The sequence below is a fragment of the Oratosquilla oratoria genome, chromosome 11, assembly GCF_046742065.1.
Source record: "Oratosquilla oratoria isolate Oo_2021 chromosome 11, ASM4674206v1, whole genome shotgun sequence".
NCBI classification, from domain to species: Eukaryota; Metazoa; Arthropoda; class Malacostraca; order Stomatopoda; family Squillidae; genus Oratosquilla; species Oratosquilla oratoria.
The window spans coordinates 10,455,784-10,475,783 of NC_134787.1; the positions used below are offsets into that span (position 1 = coordinate 10,455,784).

The 20,000-nt window shown below is 41.7% G+C and overlaps 1 protein-coding gene and 1 long non-coding RNA gene across 4 annotated transcripts in view; both read left to right on the top strand.

Annotated features, from left to right (window-relative positions):
• LOC143029448 (uncharacterized) overlaps positions 1-18,672 on the top strand; it is a 108,597-nt gene extending 89,925 nt beyond the window's left edge. For all 3 annotated transcript variants that reach the window (XM_076192094.1, XM_076192093.1, XM_076192095.1), the window contains exon 2: positions 17,359-18,672. In XM_076192094.1, the coding sequence (XP_076048209.1) occupies positions 17,764-18,657 (894 nt within the window). In that variant the 5' untranslated portion in view covers positions 17,359-17,763 and the 3' untranslated portion in view covers positions 18,658-18,672. The remainder of the gene's footprint in view (positions 1-17,358) is intronic.
• The window catches only part of LOC143029449 (uncharacterized), an 828,160-nt gene that overhangs the window by 615,367 nt on the left and 192,793 nt on the right, over positions 1-20,000 (top strand). The gene's annotated exons all lie outside the window — the stretch shown is intronic.

Sequence of the window (20,000 nt, forward strand, 5' to 3'; positions counted from 1 at the left end):
TGTGTGTGTGTGTGTGTGTGTGTGTGATAATACCAACCATTTTTACGTTGCTTGGGGATGTAATCAAGTCCACATCCTCCCACTAGCTGAATAACATTTGGCATTAACCACAACAGCAATCCATCACTTTAGAGGAGGCATTAAGAAACCGTTACCCCGGATATGAAGGACATCCCATCGGAGGCGCATCCGTCCGAATCCGGAGGAAAATGTCCGGACTTTTTCTTATGGGCGTTGTAGGAAGATCAGAAGGCGTTGTAACCTATACACCCGCATGCGACGCTCATTTTAGTCGTGGGGCACTAAGCCGGCCACCTGTTGAGCCGGCCAGCCTTCCCCACCAGCCGGCGTGTGCCAGGCGAGGACAGCGGGGGTGGGGGTGGGGGGTGGAGGTGCTACTGCTCAGATCCTTACGCTGCCGGTAGCCGGGCCGGCCACGTAAGGACGACCGGCAAAGGCGTAAACATCCACATGACGTAACATCTCTACCGACACTGCATTGTAATCACTTGGTCCGTGGTCAGGACGTCTCGGCGCCTCGACGCCTCGTATCTACACCTCTCCTATCCCCCTCCCTTACCTCCCCTTCCCCCCTACCCTTCCCCCCTCTCCCCCTACCCTTCCCCCCTCTCCTCCCCTCTTCCCGTCCCCCTACCCCTCCCCCGTCCCCTCCCCCTACCCCTCCCCCGTCCCCTCCCCCCTAGCTCTCCTTCTCACTCACTCCTCACCAACTCCCACTCATCTCGCCTGAACGGAATCCCGAATTTCACAGATCACTACCACACCGCACCCCATCCATGTTCCCCAGCTCCGCTTGATTTGAGACTACACTACCCTGAGGGCTTACCCACGTGCGCACTTGAGTCCTAGCCAGCCAGGTTTGTTGATTCAGGAAGGCGCGTTGTTGTGTAATGGTCGACGCGTGTCCTCTTGTAAGCGAAGAGTCTGCCCTCTTTTCAGAAGTATTTTGATTATTTTTTGATGACCAATCTCTTGACCGGTTTGGCTCGAAATTTGGAGGAGGAAGTATTGGGTGGCGAATCTTGTCTTTCTTCCGCCTTCTCGTCTATCATCTCGTGCTTCTTGTGCGTGGGCTTCCTTCCCTTTCAATCAACAGAAGTTTCCAGTAGCCATCTTACATTTCAGTTTCAGCATATATATATGTATATATATATATATATATATATATACATACATATATATGTATATATATGTATGTATATATATGTATATATATATATAATATGTATATATATATATATATATATATATATATATATATATGTATATATTGTGTGTATTATATATGTGCGTGCATGCGTATGTGTGCCTGTGTACGCGTGTGCGTTAGACAAGGACAGGAGGAGAAGGAAGAGCAAAGATAAAGTTGAAAGGGCCATAGAGGTTTGGGGGGAGGGGGGGACGTTGGAGGTAGAGAGTGGAGGGATAGAGAGTTGCCCGTACAAGATTCAAAAGACGGAGTTAATGGTTGCCCACTGGTGACCACGCCCAACGTTAAATGACACCAGGGCATCCCAGTGTATATAAGGGGGAACTGTTTATTCATCAAACCAATTCTTTATCTTTCTTTTATTGTTTATATATCTTTCTCTGGAATGGTAGTTTCTGCGCAGAGTTTCTTAGGGAGGGGGAGGTGGCGGAGGTGTTGTCGTCAGAAACTAGTTTTTCTTGTCAGATCTCAAAAAAAAAAAAAAAAAAAAAAAAAAAAAAAAAGTGATGGTCAAAAAGTGAATTGTATGATGGATTTGCCAGATTTCAACAGTCACTTTGGTCACGTATACTACAGTAATAGGTACAGATAAGCACAGCATGTTCGAGTGAAGGTGGGACCCAACAAGGTGGGGGCTGTCCGTGGTGCCTTGTGGCAGGTTCGATGATTTATTGGTAAAGAATTGTTGCCGCTCTATGTTGATTCTAACTCTTTTATGCAGGTCGCCCGGTTAGAACAGCTCTGGAGCCAATTTTTATGTGTTAGTTAATATGTCTTTTTTTTTTTTTTTTTTTTTAGAGCTCGTGGTTTATTCTTTTTATCATCATTATTCCTGCGCGTTCTCTACCGTATATATGCGTACGTATGTGTGTATATGTATGCTTGTGTGTGTGCTTACACACTTGTTACTGGTGCGCACACAATATCGCAGTGCATTCACGCACGCGCGTACATAGGTGTGAATTAGTCTACACAGCATAGTTCAGTTTCTGCAAGACGAAGTGGCCATTAATAGCTATATACACATACGAAATTCTTAATCCCCTTTATAAGGTTTTGTCCCTTTTTTACGGTGACTCTACGTAAGATAAGGGACTCCTCAGTCCGCTCGCTGTCACCCATTTTGTTCCCTTTTACGACACGCAAGGGAACTTGTTGACGAGGTACGCTGTGTCGAGGAGAAGCAAGGAGGCAGAGCAGCTACGTGATTGAAAATCAACTAAAGAGTTGTCTGCCACGTGTCATTCTTCTTTCACGGTCAATAAGTTCCATTGTCCAGAGAAGAATATGACAATTTTTTTGTTGGCTTCAATTAAAAAGTTGCTAAAGGGTGCTCTGTGACTCGGTCCAGTGGGTCCCACAACCAACTAAAAAGTCGTTGAACTAAGATGACCATCGCGTGCTTGATCGAACAGAGGGAGACTTGTTGCCTCTGTGTAGGTGGTGATGGCGAAACAACAGGTGGTAGCTGTAGTGAAAACGGCCTCGGAGGAATTTTTTTCCTTATTTGATCTATTTATCTATTTATCTATCGATCCATTTTATTTGTTCATTCATTTACTTATTTATTTCATCTTATTTTATTTATTCGTTTAATTTTGGTTAATTTTTCTTTTTCTATTTTATTTTATTTTATTTTGTTTTATTTTATTTAGTCATATTTCATTTCGTTTTATTTGATCTAATTTAATATAATTTACTTATCTTTCATTTTATTTTATTTTTCTTGAAGAGATGGTAGGGGTGGGTGTATGGATATCTTAGTATGTATGGTCGCTATCACTCTGTCGGCCTCTTAACAAAGGTGATCAACAGCATTAATACAATACAGACCATAGTCTCCACCATCATTATATTGTCCTTCATTACTAGAGTCTGTACCATAACAATCTCCACCACCATTTCAGTTTACTCCATCACTCTAGTGTCCACAATCACTTCAAAATCCACCACTTGGCTCCACAACTTTTCTCCATCACCAGAGCGCTTTCATGTATTACATCCAGTGCAGAAATACCCGATATAATAAACGAAAGCGCTCTGCTCCGGTTGTTTCTCATCATAGTGGTTACCTTCCATATACACACACACACACACACACACACACACACACACACACACACACACACACACACACACACACACACACACACACATATATATATATATATATATATATATATATATATATATATATATATATATTCATCTTCATATAATTCTGTAAGCTATCTTGGAATCACCGCTGCAACTTCTTTTTGAGCCCAAAATATCCATTACTAATACTTTACCTCACATTCAACTCCATAAATCCACCGTTACTTCCTCAAAACTCCTCTGCCTTATGTATTAGGATCATCCATCGTCAGGTCCTCTCCTAGTCTATCATCAAACACGTACCGTTACCATTGTAAGTAATGCAGTAGTTACCTCTGTAACCAATGCAGAAGTTACCTCTGTGCCGTCGCTCGTTGTACAGTCATGAACATAAATCCCAACAAATCTGGTGATTCAGGTTCTGTGACCAGAATGGTAAGTATTGCATCGTGTAACTGCTCATAAAAACGCGGGTTTTTCAAAGACAGTTTTTGTATAGTGAACATGTCGAGAGCTCAGCAATTTAAGAATTATTTTGCTTAGTTAATATTATACGTACTTGCACTCGCACACTCACGCATGCATACGCGTGCACCATGCAACACTCACACACACACATACATACTTACATACATACATACATACATACATACATACATACATACATACATACATACATACATACATACATACACACAAGCACACAAGCACACACACACACACACACACACACACACACACACACACACACACACACACACACACACACACACACACACACACACACACACACACACACACACACACACACACACACACACACACACACACACACACACACACACACACACACACACACACACACAAGCACACACACACACACACACACACACACACACACACACACACACACACACACACACACACACACAGAAAGAGAGAGAGAGAGAGAGAGAGAGAGAGAGAGAGAGAGAGAGTGTGCTAGGTGGCTTTTGAAAATATGAAGTGAGCTTATCATATATAATATGAAAAAAAAACGTACGTTATGAGGATAACTTGTTTTGGAAAAATCTATCTACAAGTGTGCCACGAGGTCACTGCAGACACTCCAGTGTAACTATTGTCACCAGTTAAAAAAAAAAAAAAAATAGAGCAATTAAGTACAACAGATGGCTCATTAACTTGTGTACTTTATGCTTACCAGGTGATTTATGAGCGGTTGTTGCGTTTATGTAAACTGACTGAATGAAAATATTAAATGTTGGTCTTTATTTGTACTCACAACTGTTTACCACTGGTATTCAGGACCTCTAGGTACTGACTGTCCATTCATTCTGCCCCTTGTTCCTCCTATATACCTCTTGTGCCTATTCTTTGTTTCCTGTTCCTCCTCTGTGTCTCTTGTGTCTTCTTTTAACACAATGTGCCTCATTTTACATCCTCTCTGCCACATGTCCCTTCTTTCTGCCTCTTGAGGTTTCTTTTTGCCTCCTGTACCTTCCTTTTATCTCATATGTATCCTCTGTCTCCTGTGATCTCTTTTGTTTCCGTCTTGGACTTTCCCTATGCCTCCTGTCCCAACTTTCCGCCTTTTGGACCTCTTTCCAGCCTCATAGACCTTTTTTATGCCTGTTCTGTTCCTTATATGCCTCTAAAACTTCTTCCAAAATACAATGAACCCTTCACCCTACGATGTCTCATAACAGCCTCATTTCTGTTGGATTAACGTCTATTTTCTCTATATATAAACAAAGAGCTTTTTCCCCCTAATGAGGGGTGTAGCCATTCCACTCCCATCGCCATCTTCCCCCCCACCTCCCATCCTAGCTCATCATGGTTTAACGTAAGCCAGACAAAATCTTGTGGCATTCCCCAAAAGAAAATCTTTTAAAGTAACTCTTAGGAAGGTATTTAAGTGACCAATCTATCGAAGGTCTTGCCTCTCGAGTTCCATGGTTTCTAACTGGGGTTCCAGAACGATTCTATTTATTTTTTGTAGTTTTGCGTTACGAACATTAGGAAAACTACAGGTCTGTATAGGATTCATACTAACAGTCCTTAAAATTAGTTAGTTGTAGAGGTTTACAGCGGATAACCATTTCTCTAGACGCTCTTTAAATTGCTATCGAACTAGTGAATTGAGTAAAGTATCATTGAAACTTTGTATTGTAAATTCAGACACCAAACCACTACTTTCTGACTCTTTCAACTCGGCGACGCTCTATGACTATTGGAAATTTTCTTCAGTCTGAAGAGGTTACGGGTCAATCAAGACCTCTTTTCAGACAGGACTCCACACCCTCAGTTACTTAAAATTAATTCTTCTTAGCTGGAATAAAATCAATAGAGTACGTCACCTTGTTGAAGAGTTAAATGTAAGTTTATGAATGCACACATTCTACACCTTTTCCTTAACCATATCCTTCAGGGATGGAGACTAAATCCCTCGACTTCTGTACAAGTTTGGCATGTACGGTAGTCACCTTCATATGCGTATATGGAGTAAGTTTATGCGTAAAGATTCACATTTGCATGAATTTCCGCGGAAGGCGTTCATGCGGTTGGTGGCACTCACCTGATGATGCCAGGGCCACGAGGAAGAGACCTCCGTGCCTGGCCCTGACCTGCCCTTGCCAGTCGTCACCGCCGAGGCTCTCGCTTCCGCTTGCTGGATCCAGCGCCCACGAACCTCGTTCTGCCCCCGTTGTCGCAGCCACGCCAGTCCAGGGTGCAATACCCGTGGGTCGTAAAACTGATCGTTAAACTTGCAGCTCAGGCTGGGTTAACTTAGTAAGTTAATAATAACGTGGGCGGACCTTGTGAGGGGTCCTGATTCATAGCTCAAGTCAGGCAAGCGGCGTAATCAAGTGCGGAGTCGGGGAGGAGGGGTGGGGTGGGTGAATGTATCCATAGTCAATGTCCACAATGGGGTTGGCGACTGGGATTAGACGTGCGTGCCTGTGGCCTACTGTTAGTATTTATGAGCGTGCGTGTGTGCACATGTACGAGGTCCATATAAGCCGGAGGGTGTTAGTAATGTATATTCACGAGGAAATACATTTATCTTTATGTGTATATGTATATGTATATGTATGTATAAATATATATATATATATATATATATATATACATATATATATATGTAGAGACATTGGGGACAAATTATGGGAAAGGTGGAGGGGGAACACAGGTCTTTATCTGAATATCGAGTTTATTCCTGATCGGTTTCGCTTGCAATAACTCTGAAGAAGCTATTGTAAGCGAAACTGGTCAGGAATAAACTCGATATTCAAATAAAGACCCGTGTTTCCCCCTCCACCTTTCCCATGTATATATATGTATATATATATACATATATATATATATATATATATATATATATATATATATATATATATGTGTGTGTGTGTGCGTGTGTGTGTGTGTGTGTGTGTGTGTGTGTGTGTGTGTGTGTGTGTGTGTGTGTGTGTGTGTGTGTGTGTGTGTGTGTGTGTGTGTGTGTGTGTGTGTGTGTTTGTGTGTGTGTGTGTGTGTGTCATTAATACCCAGAATACAAACATTAAAGGTGCAAGGGGGCTTATCAGTGAGTTAAGAGCTATCTTGAGTTAGAAAAATAATAACGTTAATTAAAAAAAAATCACAATACTGAATTTAGTACTTGCGTCAGGTTTCGATCGTGTGTACAGTTATAACAAATATTTACACTTGTTGGTTTGTCGTCATGGTGTCGAGTAACGAAGGCGTAGAAAACTAGTTCGCCGTGAATGCGATTTTTTTTTTCTTTTTTTCTTTCTTTTTTTAAACTTCTGTCACAGAAACATCAATAGTAGACCACTTTCTCAAGCCTGCAACTAAAAGGTAGAAGAATTTACCTTTCCAAATGTGAAACTGTTTTTCTATTTTTTTTTCCGGAAAAAGGCAGAACTTGCCTGTTCGTTTGTGTGACTGTACTCTTTTCTCCAAGAATGGTTCTGGACCTGAAGGTGGGATATCAGTGTTAAGCTTGAGTGTAGGAAGGCGTTACCGACGCGTGCGGTCGTGCGCGTGTTTGATGTGTCTACGTCGTGGCATGATGTGGGACCCCCCCCCCCCCTCGTGCGCCGGTTTTCTTCCCTCGATTGTCGCAGTTTGTCTCGTTCTAACGTTACGCTCTGCGCACTTGATCATTCTCGTATGCGCTCTCGGACGTACAATATACATCCTCGTCCATTCACTCTGGCACGTATGCAGGTAGCCTACACAAGAGTACACAAATCATGCACACAGACGCATGTACATATACAAACACACAGAAACATATACATTCATATACATATACATATACCAAAGGCTTTTTCCCCCTTACTCGGGGGGTAGCCAAAAAGAAAAAGGCATAGAAATCACTCCCACCCATTTCATTTCCCAAATATACAGAAACATATACACATATATACATAGAGAGGATACGACTGAAATTGATTAAATTCCCCGGTGGCAGCCAAAACAGAAATAAGAGTGATTGGGAATGGGGTTAACCCCTCAGGCTTTCCAGAGTGCCGTGGAGGAGAATAGTATGGCGTCAAACAGAATAAGCAAGAAAAGGTCCAACAGATAAGGAAGGGGTCACTAATGTGTGTTTTCAAGTACATGTTTATTTGTTTTGTTTTTTATTCTTTTTTTTATATACTTCTTACCCAAAAGCTTAAGAAACCTTGCAAGTTGTCTTTTTGTTACGCAGGAAGCGCTGTTGGTAAATGATCTTAGTAGAGGGGTCCGTAAGACAAAGAAGCATTTCATGGTGTTTGCAAACTATCTTCTAAATAAATGTAAATGAAAGGATCATACGCCGCGAGGCACTTAGATGTTGCCAGAGCCATCATCTTTACAAGGGTAAGTGGCAGTCATCAAAAGCGTTGGGAATCGAGCTAAACCTACGAAACGACGAGACGAAGAACTCGACGCACTGTATGAAAATTAATATTCAGAAAGTCCGGTGAGACTGGAATCCAGTGTCATGTATCTGGAAGAGTGGAAAGTTCATAATTTTTCTTGTGAATCTGTCCGCCCGGCGTCGTGATTCGTCATTGGATAGCCAATGATTTGTGGCTTAGGAAGAGACAGCGGTGGAGAAATTAGTGGGATATTCAAGCCTCATAATCAGGTGTCTGTTACCATCACTGGTAGGCACGCGCGCACACGCATACACACACACGCGCACACACACACACACACACACACACACACACACACACACACACACACACACACACACACACACACACACACACACACACACACACACACACACACACACACACACACACACACACACACACACACACACACACACACACACACACACGTGTCTATATATATATATATATATATATATATATATATATATGTGTGTGTGTGTGTGTGTGTGTGTGTGTGTGTGTGTGTGTGTGTGTGTGTGTGTGTGTGTGTGTGTGTGTGTGTGTGTGTGTGTGTGTGTGTGTGTGTTAGCTCGATATTTGTGTAAACTTATCATGAAAACCCAAAGTTTCCCTGCAGATGAAAGAAATCGTGTAGGATCATCTGGAATAAGATCGTCTGACAGAAACGGAATCAACGTAGTTTGGGAGCGTACTTTGCAGCCATGTAGGAGAAACTGAAAGGCTGGGTGACATCTATGACAGGCAGAGAGACAGGGCGTGACAGGCAGAGAAACAGAATGTGACAGGCAGCGGGCAGATGTGACAGGTAGAGAATCAAACTAACTCGATAGACGGAAGAACAGAAGTGGCAACAGGACAGCTCTGCAGTTATTTCAAAGTATTATTCATCCATCTATTCATTTATTCATGCATTCTTTCACTCGTCTATCTATCCATTATGTTGTTTACTTTTTTATTCACTTATTCAATCGTACATTCATTCACGCCATCCATTCCCTTTATTCACTCATTCTTTTATGCGTTTATTCAAATACTCGTTCGTTCATCCATTATCTTATTCACGGATACATTCGTTAATTCATTCGATCATTTATTCATTTTCTCATCCACGCCTTCATCTTTCTCTCCATAATTCATTCAACTAATTATGCCCACCAACCTGTTTACGTGAGCACACATCCTGAACAGTGATATCTCCAATTTAATGACTTGATTGCTTGTTCATGGTACGCGCCTTTATCACGACAGAACGCCGACCCTGGACTACCTTAGGGTCGGTCTGCCTCATCTCTACGTCGAAGAAATTATGGATAGTTATTTTCAAGGATATTTAAGTTAAAAAAGACATCGTGCACTCTATAAGACAGCTGGGGGGAAACTCCTTCCTCTACCTATGGATAAATTTTTAGGATTCAGGGTGACAGATTCAGAATTGGATAGAATTACATTTAAGACTCGCACTGGTGAGATTTCGATTTTTCTGCGAATTATAATCCAATGTACTGTATGATCTGCATATTATTTTATATATTCTTTTAAGTATTATAGGTCATATTAACAACGATAAAATACTTCACTTTTTGAGTAAGACAAACTTTTGAAATAGGCGAGATAACCTTTCAATACATTGCGAATAGAGAGCGCGTAGTAACAATGTCGGAAAATCACTGCTTGAACAGTACAAGAAACCCTAGTGTTGCATGTTCTGTAATAATGTGGGATTGTTTCCATGCCCGCAGCTAACAGGAGAAGGTGGAAGAGGAGGAGAAGGAGGAAGAAGAGGAGAAGGGGGAGGAGAAGGAGATGGAGGAGGAGGAGGAGGAAGAGGAGGTGGAGGAGGTGGAGGCGGAGTAGGCAGAGGGTGGCATGAGTGAGTAGGCTTAACTCTTCTCGTGTGAAAAAGTGGGGGGAAAGTAGTTGAAAGTGATGGAAACTTTATTCCACTCCAGTGACCGAGAACCAACCGCTTGGGGTAGTACCTCTGAATGTAGATAGAAGTGTTGATATGATCTACAATACTGCCACTAGTATGTACATGTCATTGGTCCAATATTTCCTTAGGTTCATCTTTCGACAATAGTTGTTGAAAAACACTCGCACGACCTTCGGTTATGATAACCTGTTCTCAAAATGGTAGAGAACAGATTCTGAGGCAAAGAGCGCTCTCAACAGTAGACGATCTTCCATAAATCGCAATAAAGCCTCGTTTCCTGGAAGTCATGTGCAGTTTTCCAGACACCAAGACAAGAGGTCAGATCGATGCGGGTCGTTGTGGGGATCTTCGACAGGAAATCGACTTTCTCTTTCCTGTACACGCACGAGCGATTTTCTGTGCACACGAGGTGGCCCACTCTGTACAGGAGGTCGGGTCTCCGCTTGCGCAAAAGTAGAATTCTTTCCCAGCGGGTGCCTTCTCTGACTTCGAGTACTCAGGATCCCTTTCCATCGAGCTTCGGGTGACGTTATTTCGACATCGATTTTTGGATGTTTTGACATTGGGGTTCTTCAGACACTCCGCGCGATATGATGAATTCCCATAGACAAAGTCAGGTGTGATGAGATGAACTGAGGTGAGGTGATTTTATTTATATTAATAATAACCAGCGCTTCTATCTATGAGGGCAGTATCACACCGAAAACGTAGAATCATGAAAGTAGGACAGGAGAGGTGTAGGGAATGTAGCGGAACGAATAGATAATAGAGACTGAAAGTGATCAGCAATTTTTGAGTGGGGACGAGTCACCAAGCATAAAGGAATGTTGAGTGATATGGTCCTTAGGACTGTCAATGAAGTCGATAAAATATCGACTGCAGACCACATGCATACAGTAGCCCACACGGGAGCTAAGATGAGGTGAAATTAAGCTAGCTTAGTTTGGCTCGGCTTGGCTTGGTTTGGGTTGGGTTGGTTTGGGTTGGCTGAGCTTGGCTTGGTTTGACTTTAGCTTCGCCTTTGGCTTGGCTTGTCTTGTGCGTCGGGAAATGGGTTTCAAGTCGGGGAAAGGACCCATTGACTAAGAATACTATTCTTCTTGCTCGCATCCAATACCATTATTTTTGCAACCTTTGTCAGTCGCCTTCGATACAGTCACAGCAATTGGTTGTCGCATTGTGCAATAGCAACATTAAGAAATGGCGCTACGACGAGTTGCCTCAATAACTAAACCAGTTACACGAATTCTTGTTTAGTTAAACATTTTTAGCTTTGATCACATTCGTGTAACGTTTATGATCTCTTCAAGCAGAAAACGTATTATGGGGGACACTGAAACCTGACCCATTACATATATAAAATATACAGATATATATTTCGTTGTTAGATTTTCAGTATGTTTCTATACATAGTTGTTCTTTTAAGATTAAAATAAACTTAAGTAAACAAAACTGTATTGATGCAGCTACTATGGAAAGTATATGTCCACAGACTTTTGCTCATCGACCCTTCAGCTAAATGAAATCGCTTAACGACAACCAGTAAGTCATTTTTAGACAACAATAACAAACCAGCTGATCAGGTTTTGTCTTTTTATATTTTGCCATCCTTTAAGATCCTCAAATTAATTTAAGTATGCAGGTACCCGTTGCGTACTTTCCTTATTTCCAAATAAGCATTTCCTTTGAATTAAGGATGTCATCCCACATATTAAGAGCCAATGATAAGTACCTACAAGTGATGGATCTGCAAGATGGACATCAAGGAGAATCATCTCCCTGCCGCCCATCTTCAAAATTCGTCAACATCCTTACCTGGTGGTGCAGCCTCGAGGGGCTGGCACTCGGGTCTCCGGACCTATACCCAAGATCTTTATCTTAACTGAAGCTGTATTTCATCTCTATTTTCATGCATGGAGGACTGAAAACCGGTGACTGCTCCCGTCGTCCTACTAACATGAACCGATGGTACATAAACCGTCCCACACTAATACAATACAAACAACAGTCGAAAGTTTCTTCGCAGAGAGACATCAAGCTTTGGGCTAGGGCGAGGATCCTTGCCAACCACTGTGGTATTGTATGTCGCAAGTGAAACTCGAGGAATCCAATTGTCATCATATCACAAGTTAATTAAATTTCTAGATTCGTAGATTCTCTACCGAGTTATTGTAAAATACAGAGAAAGTGGCTGCTGTGATTGAAAGGGCAAGTGAAAGAGTAATGGAGTGAAAGAGAATGACGAAATGGAGAGGAATAATGACTGAGGAAAGAGGTTAAAGGTGACCCGGAATGACCCAGAATCCGCGAATGGTCGAGAGTGAGAGTGTCTGCAAGAACTTGAGGCTTGGCGGACTCGCCCAAGTCTTCAGTTCTGCTTGCCAGTAAAACCTTACCACCGTGATCAAATTTATAGGTTATCTTCTTTGGTTAATGTTAGACAACTTTCACTAGGTCGAAGGTATCCCCTCCCTGTTCTCCAAATAAAACTGTCTAACGCTACTTTGAACAAGAGATGACGGTAAATTTATAGATTATCTTCTCTGGTTAACGTTAGACAACTTTCATTAGGTCGAATGTGTCCCCTCCCTGTTCTCCAAATAAAACTGTCTAACGCTACTTTGAACAAGAAATGACGGTATATATTTCAGAGACGGAGTTAAGAGACAAAGAATGATGGGGTTCTGAGGTCTGTAATTGCCAAAACGGGAACAGAGAGCGAGATGATGATGTCACTGGCTTTAGAGTATATAATATAGACAAGATAATTACCTTGTGTGAACACTCTCTCCCTCCACTTCCTCCTCCTCCAACCTTTCAAAACCTTAATCACCACCATCATGTTGGCAGTCAGTGTTGGTAACAATGTTCTCTTCTTTACCGAAGGGGTACTACATAGCTGCATGGGAGCTTTAGCGACACCTCTATGGATCAGAGTCACACATTACTATATTATTCTTACCTTTCTTACCAGTCTCCTGTTAAGCATTAAAGCTTGTCAGTCGTTCTGCCGTATATAGTCCCTCTATTTGATCCTGTCTTCATATGTTGGTTTTCGATGTTTTCAGGATTCTCTTACTTGCTTCCATTTCTCTACTAATGTTGTCCCTCCACCTCACTCTAAGTTATTCATCATTATATTATTATTGGAGAGTAATCTTCACTCCAAAGAAAATGAAGATCATTTTTAGCTTCCACGTTTCTGTCTTTCTCCTGGCCCCTCCTTATATAGGTATTTCTCCTTGCCCACCTCTGTGACTCTACCTCCGCCTGGTGATATTGTCCCCGAAGATAAAAGTGTATTGCTGACGTAATACTCATTTTCTTTTCGTCTCTTGCATCCTTTTCAACATACTATGACAGAATGCCAACCCCTTCTTTACAAGTTTGCCTGACTGAAAAGGTGAAACAGTTAACTTTATTTCAAGATTTCATCTGATATTTTCAAAATTTTGATGTCCCGTGAAGAGTAGATTAAAGAGTTTGTAGAGGTTTAGTATGTAGAACGATCAGTACTACAATAGTCTACAGTATGTCTGAATATCTACTGACCTGACCCTTTGCTGATGGCGTAGTCGGAAGCGTGCATTATTTAATTGTGAGTTCGAGTCCCGCACTTTTCTCCGATTCACAGCAGGTACTGTTACGTGCCCCAGCAGTCCCTAAAGCGCGTAGTAGGGCAAAGGTGACGGCTTCGGCCGCAGCTACGTGCCTCTTGGGGTAGACTCCTCACCACCAACAAGCCCCCTTCTCACTCCCCTCCTACCCAAACCTTCTTTCCAAGAGGGAAATTCCTTTATGCTGTAGAACTCCTAGACAACGTAGTGACCTTCTTTTGTATCTTTATTATGGTAATCGTGAGACGATTTCATGTAGCTGAGAGGGCCTCGCTGAAGTGGAAAGGGTTAAGGCCATTCCAATTAACCCGTTCGTCTCGGTGACGCCCTTTCGAGATTTTATTTTGGTAAACACAATTTCAATTGGTAGTGGGAAGTGGGGGGGGGCGTCACCGCGGAGGCTGGGGGGTGAAGGCCATTTCCATTGACCCCTTGGGCACGGAAACGCCCCTCTGATATTCCATCGTACTTCTTTCAAACGCCAGAAGGTTTTATTCGCTTCAAGGGGTATTGGGTTTCCAGTGTCGTGAATGGCGCCATGAGGTCCATCAATGCCGTTAATGATGCGAGGCAGTTCGTCGTGAGTAGTGGCGTCACAGGAAGAGACGGGGATTTTGTGGTAATGGGTGAGAGTTCACGGATGTTCGCGCATGCGCGTGTTTCTATTTACGACCTGGGCGGGGGGGAGAAGGAGGAGGAGGAGTTGCATCTATGATGAGATGTGAAATGTGGCCTCCAAATCCGATGAGTCTGCATCCCCGGTCGAGAGAGATGCTGATGATGCTGTGATCTCTCATTCTCCCCTTCTTTCTTTCTCTCTGTAAAACACAAATATATACACGTGTATATATATACATATATATATATATATATATATAACATATATATATATAATATATATATGTATATACATATATATATACATATTATATATATGTATATATATATATGTATATATATATATATATGTATATATATTATATATATATATATATATATAATATATATATATATATTTATATATATGTATATACATATATTTATATGTATATACATATATAAAGTATATGTATATATATATGTATATATATATATGTATATATATAAAATATATGTATATATATACATATATGTATATATATATATATGTATATATATGTGTATATATATATATTATATATATATATATATATATGTGTGTGTGTGTGTATACAACATGTGATCTTACCCACTCCTCTGCACGAACGACATCTCGCATAAGATGAACCAAAGAATTAGTACCAAACTACTTTTTTTTATAATGACGGCTGACGTTTTTATTCAGCTTCGAAGTGTCCTCTATCGTGAGATGGTGTGGAATCAGTGATTATCCTCTGCCCCAACTACCCTATGTAAACGCGTTACATTTGAATCCGCGATAGAAAGGAAAGCTTATTACCTAATTTTGTAGTTTTTTCATACATAATCGTGGTTGTGGATGGAGACTATGATCCTCGAGAAGGTTGGGTAACACCAATAATCTCCAAGAGTTGTTGGAAGAATTCCAGGGCAGATCTCTGTGCATATTTAATTTTTTCTTTTCTTTTCTTTGAGAAATGTAAAGAAAGAAAGGAACAGTTTATGTCTTCCAGTGCCTCCAGGGTGACATCGAAAACAAATCAACCAAAATGAATAAGTTAAGGGTTAATTAGTCAGTTAATTATAAATTCATAAACAGTCTAAGGTTGATGGTATTGTATCCTTTAGTTGACGCATTGTAAAAATTAATTTTAACCATTCACCTTGGATTCCTTTCTTCAGCCGAGTGATCATCTGTTGTTAGTTAGAATAAGATATACAATTTTCATACATTAGGCAACTTTGATCTCATCAGTATGGATGCCTGAGATCAGTTAACATCTCAGTCAATTGTCAGAGCTAAACCTATGAAATGTGTTATGTAAGAAAAGGCATTAAACGGACATCGAATTATTTGCTTAGTTAACTACCATTCTAACACATACCTTGGCTTAACCTTTAATCTCTTTAATCTCTTTAGTGGTGTAGGACACTGTACATATGTTGTCACACGCTACGGATGATTTTATCCAACTCGAGCTTAGATCAAATTGAGATGGATTCTGTGGGTTAGATCAAGGTCTATCTATCTCCACTCTTCTCCTCTTTCCTCTCCTCTTCTCCTCTCTCATCTCCGCTCCTCTTCTCTCCTCTCCGCTCCTCTAATCCTCTCTTCTCTTCTCACTCCTCTTCCCTTCTCCTTTCCTTCTCTCCTCTCCTCTCCTCTCCTCTCTTCTTTTGTCTCCTCTCTTCTATTCTCCTCTCCTTTTCCTCTCTTCTCCCCATCCCTCCCCTCCCCTCCACTTCCTTCCTCCCCTCTCACTCCACATCCCTCTCCCCACCCACCTCCATTCCCCTCCACTCTCGCCCATTCTACATCCTTTCTCCTCTCCCCTTTCCTCACTCCCATTTCCTCTCCTCCTCCCTCCCCTCCTCTCCGCTCCTCCCCCTCGGCACAGGCACTGAAAAATAGATTGTATTCATTGTTTTAGAACCGTGTGGGGACTGAGAATTTTGACTCGAGGATGATAATTACACATTCATACCAACTAGGTGGATCTGTGCAAACGAAAAGCTTTGATTTTGGTGACTCTCTTTGTTGACTTTATGAAAGGTACCGCCAGATGCTCCACCGTTTTCTTGTTTATTTCTTTTCTTATTTTTCTTGTCTCATTTAGGTTCTTTGTTTCCATGTCTGCGTTCCCATAGAGTTCCATTCATTTTTCGTTCTCTTGCATTCCTTATGCATTTCTCCTTTTCACTTTGGAATTTGTTTTCTCCTGTTTCCTTTACGGTTTCCTTTAACTTTTGTTTGCCTCCATTTTCTCTTTCCTTCATGGTCTCTTCCCACCATTTTCTCTTTCATTTTCTCCTTTATTTCGTTTTCTCTTCATTCCTTTTTCTTATACTTTCTCTGCGCTTTCCCTTCCTTGTATTCTCTCTTCCTTAAGATATTCTTCTTCCTTTATTTTCTTTTATCTCCAGTTTCTCTCTCTACGTTTTCTGCTAATTCCATTTTCTCTTACGTCCACTTTCTCCCAACTCTCATTTTTCGACATTCTGGTCTCGTTTATCTTTCAATTTCATCTTCCAAGTCTCCACAATTCATTCCTCTCGATCTTCTCTTTCTGCTTCACCTCGCATTTACTTTTAGCCATCTCTCATTGTTTTTCTCTCTCCTTTCTGTTTCCTCATTTTCATCGTTTCTCTTTTCGTTTTTTTTTTTTTTTTTTGTATTTCCTCTGTTCTCTTATCTGATATATCATGCCTTATGCAAATTATCAGTCTACTTTCTAACCTGAAATTTCACATAATGAGTACTAGTTTTTGTTTTAATATATCACTTTTCTGCCAATATCACTATTTAACAAAAAGAAAAAAGAAAAAAGTAAAAAGAATTTTGAAAAAGAGGCGCCTAGGAGCAGTCAGAAACCATTGACCCATTACACAATGATATTATATTACTCTAAAAGTGTATTTTCTTAATCATGATTTTCTTTATTACAGTGAATTACATTTTAGATTGATGACACCGACAGTCATTTTTGGCCGTTGATTTATATGAATATATAAAACTGATTGAAAGTGTTTTCCGCCTGTGAGGGTGATTTGTTAGAAACTGAATCACTTTTCCCTTTTTTTTTCATTTTCTCTGGAAAAAGAAAAGAAAACGAAAGCGAACTCGGGTCGAATTTTGATCATGATGACGATGATGATGTGGTGATATGTGAAAACGTGAGGGAGCCGTTATCTTGGTTTTTGGGATACTTTTGTGTCTATTTTTTAGCAATGAAGCTGTGGACCAGAAGATCCTGAACAGTGGCGGTACCACGCCGACACCAACGCGAGGTCCGCTACGGAAACTCCTCCTCCTCCTCCTCCTCTACCTCCTACTCGACGACTCCCTCGAGGATGATCATGGCGCCGGTCCTCGCTTACGAGCGCAAGTCGGGCGGAGGGTCCTACGACGCCCTTAGGGCCTCCAGGGAGCACGCGGGGCTTCAGCAGCGTTTGGCCGCGGCCTCTGCCCACAAGCACGAATACGGGGCCTCCCAGTTCGACCCGAGTCAGTCCTCCTTCCCCCAACACTACCCGAGTCACTACCCGCCCAAGAAACAGTACCGAAGTAGCTCCATCGAGTACCAACCCGACTACTCCAAAGGGGAGTATGTTGGGGGAGATTATGTCGATTCGGAATACTTCCAAAGGGAGTACCTTCGGGAGAGTCGGAGGGAGTACAGGAAGAAGTCTTGGTCCGGGGAGTACGGAGGGGAGACCCAAGACATCTACGGGAAGTACTTGAGGAGTAACAGTTACGGGAAGGAGAACCTGAGGATGTCGATGAGAGGGGACTACCCTCGCCCTTCTTCGAGGGCGAGCTTCGGCGAAGAGCAGTTCCGTGAGTCGTTAGTGGACTTTTATTACCGCACCCCAAGGGGCAGCCAAGACTATCAGGGCTTTCAGGAATACCTCAGAGGCCCTCTCGAGGAATACCTGGAGTCCCGCTCGATGTCGAGGAGCTACGAGAGTGGGATTGGCCGCGACGAGCGGGAGTACCTGCACAACTTCACTCACCCGAGAGAGCGGACTCCCCACCGGAGGCGGAGGAGCCGGGAGAGCTTCAGCGTGCCCTCCACGCTGACTCGAGACCGGAGGGCCTCCGTCGGGTGGTCCATGCGGGAACCCCTGAGCGTCCGTGAGGTCCTCGACGGACCACACGTCTTCTTCCGCTTCTGCCCGAGCTTGCCGGCGTGTCACATTCCACGGGCCTCGGTTCGGTTGCCCCGGAGACACAGCAGCAGGTAAATTTGGGTTTCCCAGGCGTAGGCTTGGGAAGCTGGGTTGCTTTAGTTTCACGCACCGTGTAAAACATGAAAACTCACGCACATATACGCACATACAAACGCACTCACCACACCACTACACCATATATGTGAATACTCGCACATGTACTCGTTTTATCTGCAATAGAATTTTTCTTACAGAAAATAACTTTATGTATTCATATCTAATAAGGTATATTATATATATATATATATATATGTGTGTGTGTGTGTGTGTGTGAGTGAGTGAGTGAGTGAGTGAGTGAGTGAGTGAGTGTGTGTGTGTGTGTGTGTGTGTGTGTGTGTGTGTGTGTGTGTGTGTGTGTGTGTGTGTGTTTGTGTGTATATACATATATATATATATATATATATATATAGATATATATATATATATATATACATATATATGTATATATACATGTATATCTTATGTGTGTATGTATATACATGTATGAAATGTGTGTGTGCGTGTGTGTGTGTGTTTGTACGTGTGCGTGCATGCGTGTTGACATTTCTTTTCATATTTTGTCACCCCGGGGCTCTCCATCATCCCACCCTGGTATTTCACTTTGGTATCTATTGTCGCGTCATGATGCATGGCTCGGTGTCTTGTCCGTCGCGTGCTGATCGAGTCCTTGTTCACAGGTACGTTGGTTCTGAGGAGGTCTGCCAGGGAGCTCCAAGGGCTTCCAGGTGCCCCAGTGATTGTATGTGAGTATGATATTTCTTTTACAATATGTCTTGTAAGATCAAGGGATGCCCATTGTGCGGCTTTGAAAAAGAACATGTTTTTCTTTGTATTTGAACGGTATTTGCAGATGGAATGTGTGTATAGTTTGATAGAATGGAGTAATTATTTTGTAATATGTTGATTGTTTTGATGTTGGGTATGTAGTATCATTGGGCAAAAATAATTTTTCAATTTCTCGTTCTTTTTTTTTGTGGTCCTGAGGAATATTAGTTATAGATAATTTGGTAAATTTGGTATACGAGTTTACATCGCTGTGGTATACTTTATTCATTCTCTCTTTTTTTTTTATTATACAACGAAAAACATTTTCTGCAGCTGTAGAGATTACTATTATTTAAGTTATAGTTTCATTAATCAACACAACCCCACACCTTCATCAAATTGAGACTCCCTTAGCTATATAACGTTGCTTGACAATAGATTTAAAGAAATCATATTAACAAATAAATTCTGTTCAGAAACCGAACTAAACCCAGGATGCCCAGCAGCCATGATTTTCGTGCATCAGTTAGTCTTGACCTATGTATTGTTACTAATTTTACTGATAGGATCATAACTGAGGAAAATTATGAAAA